We start from the raw sequence: 9,956 nt of genomic DNA on the forward strand, positions 1-9,956 counted from the left end.
GAGAGGCTTGCCTGGCGGCCGAGGTGCCCGGGGTGCGCATGAATCAAAGAAGTGACAGAGCAGCGGGGAGGACGGCAGATGCCACGACCAGAAAGCTTTTCAATCAGACTGTCCTTCCAAACGTCGGCCAAGGTGAACACTCCACCATTAGAGGGGGGGGGGGTCCACTGGCTGTGCGCACAGACGAACACACATGCACAGACACAGGTAGACTAGACAATACTCGCTCGCAGGTGTGTGCCAATAGAGAACGCCATTAACCTCTTGTGTTAGAGAGAGCGAACAGGGGACCGACAGAGAGAAATTAGGGTTAAAACCTAATTCATACTTCTTCACTCACTCACCAAAAAGAAACACATTTTTTAATGAAACAATGTGTCTGACACTATTCTCTGTCTGGCCCTTTCTACCCTCTGGCTGGTAATGAAGGTGAACAACTCCCCAGGGGAACATTTTAATACTGCCAGCCTACTTTCATTTGGGAAATGCTATTTACAGAGCTTACAGTGGGTCAACCTGTCTCATTACATTTATGGGAGCTTAGGACATCGTCCGACTATGTAAACAGATATTCCTCATTCACAATAGTCATCAGAGGACATTCTTTTCCACACTGAGCAAATACAGTTCTGCATAATTGTGATGAAGAGCAAACTAATATTAAAAATAGATTACCCTGTGTGCCACCTCTGATGAGTTTCTTTTTTTCCCCCTCTCCCCGAGGCACACTGTTTCAATATAATTTACTTTGATTATCATTGTTACGAACATGTGGGAACGGTTGCTTTGGAAAATGCAAGGTGCATCATTTCAGTGGTTATTATTACCAAATCCTACAGCAGAGGCCTCCTCCCCACACACGCGAGGACGTGCACGGCAACAACAGAAATAATGTTCACTAAGGCTGTAAGTATCCCCAACATTCCATGTCCCCCTAGTCGGTCGCCAGAAATCACATCCCTTCCCGTCTCTAAGGCCCTCTATCTACTGCCCAAGGAGAGAGAGAAAATAAAAAGGCCCGTTGCATTCCTGCCTTATTCATTTTCTTCTCTGACAACGGCTGATGGACAACCGCACAGTCCAGTTGTCCATTTGTTATTGTTTGGTTCCTTGCCATGAGAGAGAGAAATGAGTGATCCGGAAGGGGCGAGAGTTACAGTGTCTTGCTCCCCAACTGTGAAGCTCCACTGGAAGTGAAAATTCCTCCCAGAGCTACCCCCCACCCCACCTTGTCGTGCAATGCTCTAGCATGCTATTCAGGTGGTGTGTGAGGTATTTAAAGTAATTAAGGAAAGTGGTAACTTTCCCCCTTAAACCAACCTCCCGTAGTGTATTTTCCTCTCGCTCCCAAGAAACAGGTGGCTCACATTGTTTACTGTCACAGCGGCATGTGAGTCAAAGATCCTACTGGGATTCCACATAACAAAAGGGGCCAGTGTATGAGGGGGCGCACCGCATATAGACCCCGGGTATGGCTAAAAAACGCTCCCCCTGTGCAGCTATACCATCCCTCCCTAACTCCAGTTAGTCATCTCTGGACTGCAGACCTGGCCAGGAATGCCACGGGGAGGCAGGATGTGTATTGTCGTGGAGCACAGTGGAGAATGTTTGCCTTCTCAGCAGGACAGGCAGTTCTCTTTCGGGGGCAACTCAGCAGGGGGGGGGGAGGGAGTGGCAGGGGGCTGGGAAGTGTGTGTGTGTGTGTGTGTGTGTGTGTGTATGGGGGGGTGGGAGGGGTGCAATTAAAGAAAAGGGAAAAAGAGTGCATTTTCCAAGCCTTAGAGTGAGGTTGACTTGTGAGGCGCTGTCAGGCAGGGGGCTCTCCCTGACTTTCTCACTCACAATGGGCTGCTTCAGAAGGCATTCCCCGAATATCTACAGCCCGCCACCCCAACCGCCCCCGCCCAACTGCCACCGCCACCGTGTCATCCCTTCTCACCCACACACCCATTGCCCTCTGCTTCTCAGGACTGCACAGGCCGTCACACTGTGTTCTGTTAAGGGTCCAGTAAAGACTGTCCAGCCAGAGAGGCAGGGGGAAAAGAGAGTTGGTGAGGGGGTGGGGAGTAGACATTCTCTTTTTCTCTCTCTTCTCTTTTACTAAAGGGAAGCGAAAAATCAGGCAGCTGTGGAGCAGCCTTGGCTGGTTGGACTGTGAGGGATTTCAGTGTGCTGCATGGGGAAGTTTTTTTCCCTTGGTCTGGTCAGCAAATCCGAGGCCATCAATGATTCATGGCATTGTCAAGAGCACATCATACCAAGTAGAAACAGAAAGGCTCCAGCCTCCAGGAGGAGAGCAGGCGATGAGGAGAGAGAGAGAAGCTAGCAGTAGCACAACACAAAACATTTGCTATGGCCTTCAATTTCGGTGAGCTGCAATTGCTCAATGGTCGGTCCCATTGAAACAGCCTGCCTGTCTTATGCAATTAGATCGACTCACCCGTAAGTGAAACCTGTCTGTCAGATGTTTAGTTTCAAATGCACCAAAAAGCTGCTATCCCCCCTCCAGATGGCTGGACTGTCAGCCATACGAGCTTGACAGCCCTTATCAGATCAGAGAGAGAGAGAGAGAGAGAGAGAGAGGGTGGCACAGGGAGTGAGTGAACTGAAGTAATATGTAGTATATATATTTATACTGTAGCTTAGCTGCTCATTGATTTTCGGAACAAATTCCCTTCAAACATTTGTTTTGACGCCGGCTGCGCCTTCACCTCAAACTGCATTAGCCAGGAGAACAGTGTGTGGGCTGTGGGGCCCCCGGTCTGGGCCGTGCAAACTCCACTCCACTCCACCGTGCACGTCTGCAGGCGGTGCGTGAAAGGCAAACATGCTCTGCATTCAGAACGGTAGGGCTCACTTAGTCCTTATCTCTCTGCGATGGAGTGGGGCTCCTCCTCCCCCCCCACCCCCCCCGGCTCTCAGGATACAGCTCCCCTGCACCTCCCCAAACAAACCTGCCGAGAGTGGAGAGCACGTGCAACAACACCGGGCGCAGCCTGCCGCGGCTCTACGCTCACTTAAGGCCTGTTTTTCTTGTCGCAAAGCTCCCACTTTGAGTGCTCCTTGTTTGGTCTGCTGATAACGGCCATGTTGGGTGAACATGCGGAGCATGTGTGTTCCATTTGCCCACTAATTAGATTGCATGGCGGCGCACTGAAGCATGCATTGTAGCCACCCCCTCCGCCCCCACACCCACTCTACTCTACTAGCCCATCAGATAAGGAAGGCCATTCCGGCCCTCAGCAGTTTCCATTATGCAAGGGGCTGTTTTGGTGAGTGGGGCCGCAAACGTCTGATGGCGCTCAGTGGCAATAACACCATGCTGCAGCTACTGATGATGGGTTAAGCCATGGTAGATGGTCTACTCTAATCCGCCCATCATAATCGAGTTACTTATGACATGTCTCGCTGGCTGTAAACCACGTGAACCCTATTCTGGGAGGTGAACATTTTGACGGAAAATAGCAGACAAGTTCACAGCGCATCCTCCTAATACGATGGCACCGTAGGGGACCACGGTCCAGCAAAGTATATAGGGTTTAATAATGCAACGACCACAACCCCCTCGGTGGGTTTACATTAAGTGACAATATTTAAAATCAAGATGGGGTGTTCACTTCACAGCACAATCTTCACCTAAGTCTATGTGAAGCCTTGTGAGGTGAAACATAGCGAAGTGGAACTAAAGCCCCATGAAAACCACTCCATTACAACATTAAAAATGAAACGCTACACCGGGGAGAGGGGTGGCGGCGGTGGGGGCCCGGGTTAAAAAAGGAAAGGGCCCGAGGAGGTCAACATGACCCCGTTTCCAGCACAATCTCCAGTGCGTGCTGGCCCACATGAATCGGCAGCGACTTGATTACGTTTCACAGCCGTCTCTCCAGGTTAGTTGTTAGTATATCCTGTATCCGTGTGCTCCGTAACCCGTGACCGCACCATCGGCGTTTGCTCAGACTGGCTCCGCTCCAAACATAATAAGCACATTTGGTTAGGAAAAGGAGGGAGGGAGAGAGAGAGGGAGGGAGAGAGAGAGAGAGAGAGGGAGATAGAGAGAAGGGGGGGGGGGGGGGTGGACATGGAATCACGCAGCCATACACACTCACATTACACAAACTTCACTCGCTAACACGTTTATGAACAGCCAATTAACTAAGCAATCGCCACTGTGTAAATTCAGTGGCAGCTAAATGAGAGAGCAGAACTAATTTGCAAATGATAGTACAGCGCTGGATCACAAAAAACAGCTTTGTAAAGCAAACCTGCCACTTCTTTCAACCCGAAAAAACACACAAAACAAAATAAAATCCAAACCCTCGTTTTGCCTCAGGCCAGAGAGTTGATTCTTTAAAACCCTGCGTGTTTAGACACAGGAAATTCATTCTGGGCTAATTTGATTAACAGAGGCAGTCTATTGTTACTAAATCCCTTCATCTCTCTCTCTCTCTCTCTCTCTCTCTCTATATCACCCTGGACCTAAGACAGTTTAACCGTCCCCTTGGTGATATTGGAGCCAGAAGATGTGTCAACGAGGATCCACCCTCTAAGGCAGCGTGGCATAGAGCCAGCCATAAATCTCAGACAGGTTAAAAGGAAAAGGTTAAAAGTGCCAAAAAGAAAATCTGGGATTAAAAAGGATCCGAGCAAATGTATACAGAGACATTCAAGGAGCACAAAGGGGGCGTAGGGCAGAGGTTTGGGTGGAGTGGTGATACAGTAACAGGATCCAGCAAAGTACTGTATTCTCCCCATGGCCCTGGAGCGCAAACACACAGTGGAGACAGAGGGATACACAAGCGTACGAGCGCACACACACACACACACACACAGTGTGTCATCACCAGCGAGAGGCAGTCTGCCCAGGTACAGTTTTGCCTCAAGGCACCACAGTGACACCGGCACTCATCAAATTACTGTCTGTCTCGCGTTTCATCGCCGTCACCCAGCAATCCGAACCACGACAAGTGAACCGCTTAGCCCTTGTTGGGACGAGACGGCACACAGTTCAGGAGTCAAATAGGCTGACCGACTGGCTGGCTCTGAGAGGAAACTACTGGCCTCATAGTGAATATCCCAGTGAGTGTTTTCTGAAGCACTAGGGCCTAGGCCTAATCATGCCTTCTGCAAGAGCGCTCTGTAACAGCACAGCAACCCCCATGATATCATGCCACAAAGACGAGAAGCAAAGACATTCCAAAACCATATGGCTGAGAGACATTCCTTTTGTCGTATGTAGAGAGCAGACTCAATATCCAATAATCCAATAATAAATCCACGGCCGCTAGATGGCGCGGTTTCACGCGCAATGCGCATGAGGACAGCAGAGGGGAGAAGAGAGAGCAGAGAGGGGCTGTCTACTCACTTGCACTCGCGGTCCTCCAGATCAAAATGCGGGTTGAAGTTGATTAGGATCCGCTGGTGAGGCCCAGGCGCTGTTATCACCCACACGCATCTCTGTGAGGGGAAATATGACACCGGGTAGCCGGGCGACGTGAGGTAGTTTGCGTTTGTGATTCTGATAGTGTCTCCACATTTGTCTGCAGGAGAGAGAGAAAGTGAAAGCCCTCAGTTAGGAAATGGATGATGAGGCTCATATGAGGCTATACTCTGGGCGAAATAATGACTTTTTCGCCTGTATACCCGTGCCGTGTTGCTGTGTTTTAGGCAGAGCGCCAACACAAATATCTTCCAATATTATACAACATGATAAGTTGATAACGTCCAATTTTCCACAAGTGTGCACTAAAAACTCGGTTTCTTTGTCTGTCACCTCAAATAGGCTAGCCGACTGAGCAGAACATTAATGAGAGATTAGGCATGGTGAGACGGTGAGTCCAAAAATCGTAAAATAGCCAAGTGCCTGGCCTGCCTGTCCTGTCCTAATCCCATGACTCTGGACGTTTATGATTAGGCTAATTATATCTCGAGTTTACGGAGTTAACTTTGTAGTAGTAGGCCTATAGCTAGCCTATGGGCTACATATTGTAGCTCTAGTCTACAGCAACAAAACTCCCGGCCTATAATTTTCACTGGCTATAATAATCACAAGGTTTTGGAGCCTATATAGGCCTATAAAGGATTAAGGATTTCAAAAGAAAAACACATTTAAAAGGAAAGACATTTGAGCCTTTTCTTTATGCATAAATAGCCTATTCATCTATATAAAGAAAAATAAAACACATAAAACAAGTTCGCCAGTATAGAGGCTATAGCTAAAACATATAGGCTATAGGGAAAACACATTGGGAAAGCAACTAAGTTTTCTTGGCCACTGGAGGACAGTTAACTGCCTCATAAAGAAGAGAAAATGACCCAAATTATGCAAAGGTGTACAGAGTGCACAAGCATGGAAGCTGAAAAATGGTGTCAATTAAATCGTTTTTCGTTTGCTGAGACCGCAAGCGGATTATTATTAGCCTATGATCTATAATGTTGTTTCTCAGACTACCCGTTAAAGATTTTGTTTTAATGAACAAAGCTACCGATTCCCCCCAAAATGACATTAATCTTCATTTGTGCGCCTGGTCATGCTTTCTGATTAAAGCACAGTAGCACACCATCTGCCGGGCTAGCCTTGTACGCAAAGTACTTCCAATTCAAATAAATTGGTCAATTAAGTGCATTGAGATTACTTTTTCTTATATGAATGAGCTCGTTTCACGGATAGTGGAAACGAAACTACTTTTGTAAGAATGCCATCATCCGCGCAAGGAACGGGGACGTACAGACATGCAGAAGACAGTCCTTTATGAACTCTTTCATAACACAAACAGAAGAATCGGCAAAAATCTATTAATAATACGGGTTGCAGATTGGAAAGGTGATATATATATATATATATATATATATATATATATATATATATATATATATATAGTTGTCCCTCTTGACTCTTACCGTTAGCTCTGGCAACGAAGAAGATTCCCATTAAAAGGATAAAAACTAATCCACAATGCATCCTTGTTTTGTAACAAAAATAAAAATTATGAGGGGGGAAACGAAATAAAGATTCTCAAAGTTTTTTTTCTTCCTTCTTCTTCCTGTTAGTTTGGCAGCTTTTGTTCCTTCTTGTGTCTATAACTATAGCCTTGGCGTCCGGCTAAACAACAAAAATAAAGCAGAAGTGTGTCAGCTGGAATTGGGTCTGAAAATGCGTCTCAAGTCGTCGCTTGCATCCTGTCATTCAGCTCCTGTTTCCCCTCTCCAGTAGTTGCGTTGCCATATCCTCCCAAAGAAGTCAGTCCACAAAAATATATAAATAAATAATAAATAGGCCTCCGTTCTTATTCCGTTTAGTGATGACCAGGCAGCCAGAGGTAATCCTTTGCTGTAAATGGAAAGGAGACAGATTGGTTATTATTCAATAAATGGGCGCAGATTGGATCATTCGTCTTTATATGTGCCGGCAATGCTGCTCCCTTTTGCCCATTCCAGAAGCTGACAAGCCAACATCTGGCGAGTCTGACTGACTGGCATTGCCCTTAACACGGGCTTTAAGGCAAGGAGAGATACACCCCCAAACTGCGACCACTTTGCTTCTATAGGCCGTGTAGTATAGCTATAGCCTACACTGCTGCTTGGCTCTGTGGAGCTGGAATCTCACACAGGAGTTTGCTGATTGGCTTGATGTCAAATATCCAACCCAACCTATATGGGAAGACTTGAATTGATGAGTGGAGCGGGTCTCACTGCCTGCAGCGTCCACTGGAACGGGCACTCACTCACTCACACTCACAGCAGCACTCGCTTCTCTCTCTCGCTCTGCCTGCTGTCCTCGCTCAGTCTCACCTAGCACCCCTCTCTCTCTTCTTATCACGTTTGTAGGCTCTCTCTCTCTCTCTCTGATATTTATAATCTCATTCGTTTCGTCTACACTGTCTGACACCCATACCTGTCTCTCTCTCTCTCTCTCTCTCTCTCTCTCTCTCTCTCTCTCTCTCTCCATATGGGTCTGATATAATGAAATGACACAGGTCGACGTCGACATCTCATCTGACACTATGTGAAATGTGCGCTTGTGCCAACCGAACCTTTAACGCCTATAGCTCTCAAAACCAAAATGTTTCACCTTTATTTCACGTTCGGTTCAAGAGCAATGTATCGAATGGACCCACCCAAAGAAACATACAGTAGTAGACCTAAATTAAATCAACGGCCTGAAATGCTGCTCATAATAGCTACGAGAGAAGTTATTATTTTTCCTCCGTTATAGCCTAACATCTGGCATGATCTGGGTTTCTGTCTTCTTTTCTGTCAATAACTACCCAGATATTCCGATTGTTAAAGCCTGGCGTCGCAGCAGTGTAGGCTAAATGCCACTCAGACAATTGGGTGAAATCAATAAAAAGTGTAATTCATAGTATTGGATAGTTGTTCAACCAAGACCCTTCTGCCCCGGTGGGTCACCCACGGCACAAAGGGGCAGGAGCACGGGCTATTATATGTCAATAATATACACATCACACTCGCCTGAGTGCATATTAAACGAACCCAATGTAATATAAATACGTTCAATTTATAAAGCCTATTGTCCAGGTTGCAGTACCCTATATAGCTATAGAGTTAGGGGTATTTATTTAACGACGGCATCATAATATATTGCTTTCGAAAAATCAGAAGCAAACGTCAGTGAGTCAAATTAATTTAAAAGGCTACACCAACATATCATAATTTCTGTGCGCACAAAATGCAGCATTGATCCCTTCAGCCCACGCACAACAAACTGCAATGATCACCTGCGTCTTGGCGACTCACAGTCACAAAGCCATCCAGGCTGTGAGTGAAGCGCTCTCCAACATTATGCGTGTTCGTTCATATATCCAATAGTGTGTTAGAAATTCACTGTAGCTGGGGTTTTCCAGCGCCTATAAAGGTCAGTAGCCTATCCAGGTATCCCCCTCCTCACGCCGGGGCAACTGGTCGCACAGTCCGGTACGGCTGCACCGGCTCCTCGCACCGCCGAATGCCCCCAAACTGGCTCTTGTTCTCCGCGTACAAACTGATCCGCTCTCCGCTTATCTCGGTTCTCTCGCTCGCTATTGTCGCCAGTGACTAGTGAGAGAGACCCGACCGTGGCTTATTAAAAATATATATATATAAAAATAAAAATAACAAATCAGGCGTTGAGAAAATAGTCAACTCCCAAAAGGTCGAAAGGATCAAACGGAAAACAAAAGTCCTCGACCGATTTGTAGAAGTTTTATTCCCTGGGTTAAATTCTCTCCGCTCCGCGCGTCACCGCTCTCTGCTGCTCCGGTGATGGAAATGCGGGACTCGAGTCTCCGGCGGCGCTGACTCGATCAGTCACACGCCCCTTTACCAGGGGGTTGCCTCTGCAATCGAGATGCACACACACATTCTAGCCTAGCTCTGCCTGCTGCCCGGACCGCACTGTCTCACTCACTGACAGCAGAGAGAGAGAGAGAGAGAGAGAGAGAGTGTGACTGTGTGTGTGTGTGTGTGTGTGTGTGTGTGTGTGTGTGTGTGTGTGTGTGTGTGTGTGTGCGCATGTGTGCGTGCGTGTGTGCGCGTGTGTATTTGTGTGTGTACTGTAGCCTTTATTAGGAATGGGAAAGTTAACATTAGAGACAGCGGGCTTAAGTGCAGACATCCACTGTGTGTCTCTCTCTGTACAATTGGCTAAAAGCCATCTTGTATCAGCTCGTTTGTTATTCTAATATAGCCGAACTTATACAGTTTTATCTCTATGTTCCTGTTGTATTAGCTAAATGGACTACACCCCCTCCCTCGAGTCCCTCCCCCAATCGATGACATTTCGCCTTGCTGCAAATGTGGTTCGACTCGAGTTGGATGGATCATAATTGTGGGGACTGGCGACCCAAGGGGCCCTATAGGTGAGTCCACGTTCATATTAGCAAGTTCAATAGTAGAATTGAGATTCTTGTCAATGAACTGTAGCCTAGGCTATAGGCTATGTCATGTATTATTTTAATAGC

General features: G+C 47.1%; 1 protein-coding gene across 4 annotated transcripts in view; it reads right to left on the bottom strand.

The window, feature by feature from the left end:
- nrp1a (neuropilin 1a) overlaps positions 1-9,252 on the bottom strand; it is a 79,312-nt gene extending 70,060 nt beyond the window's left edge. For 2 of the 4 annotated variants that reach the window (XM_080793451.1, XM_080793448.1), the window contains exons 1-3: positions 8,736-9,252; positions 6,898-7,327; positions 5,363-5,537 (exon numbers count right to left, since the gene is read on the bottom strand). In XM_080793451.1, the coding sequence (XP_080649577.1) occupies positions 5,363-5,537; positions 6,898-6,958 (236 nt within the window). In that variant the 5' untranslated portion in view covers positions 6,959-7,327; positions 8,736-9,252. Of the gene's footprint in view, positions 1-5,362; positions 5,538-6,897; positions 7,328-7,729; positions 7,769-8,735 lie in introns of those variants that run through there. The other 2 variants (XM_080793449.1, XM_080793450.1) reach the window with 2 other exon arrangements.
- Between the last annotated feature and the right edge of the window lie 704 nt (positions 9,253-9,956).

Source organism: Protomyctophum bolini, assembly GCF_963924005.1.
Source record: "Protomyctophum bolini genome assembly, chromosome: 21".
Lineage (NCBI taxonomy): Eukaryota > Metazoa > Chordata > Actinopteri > Myctophiformes > Myctophidae > Protomyctophum > Protomyctophum bolini.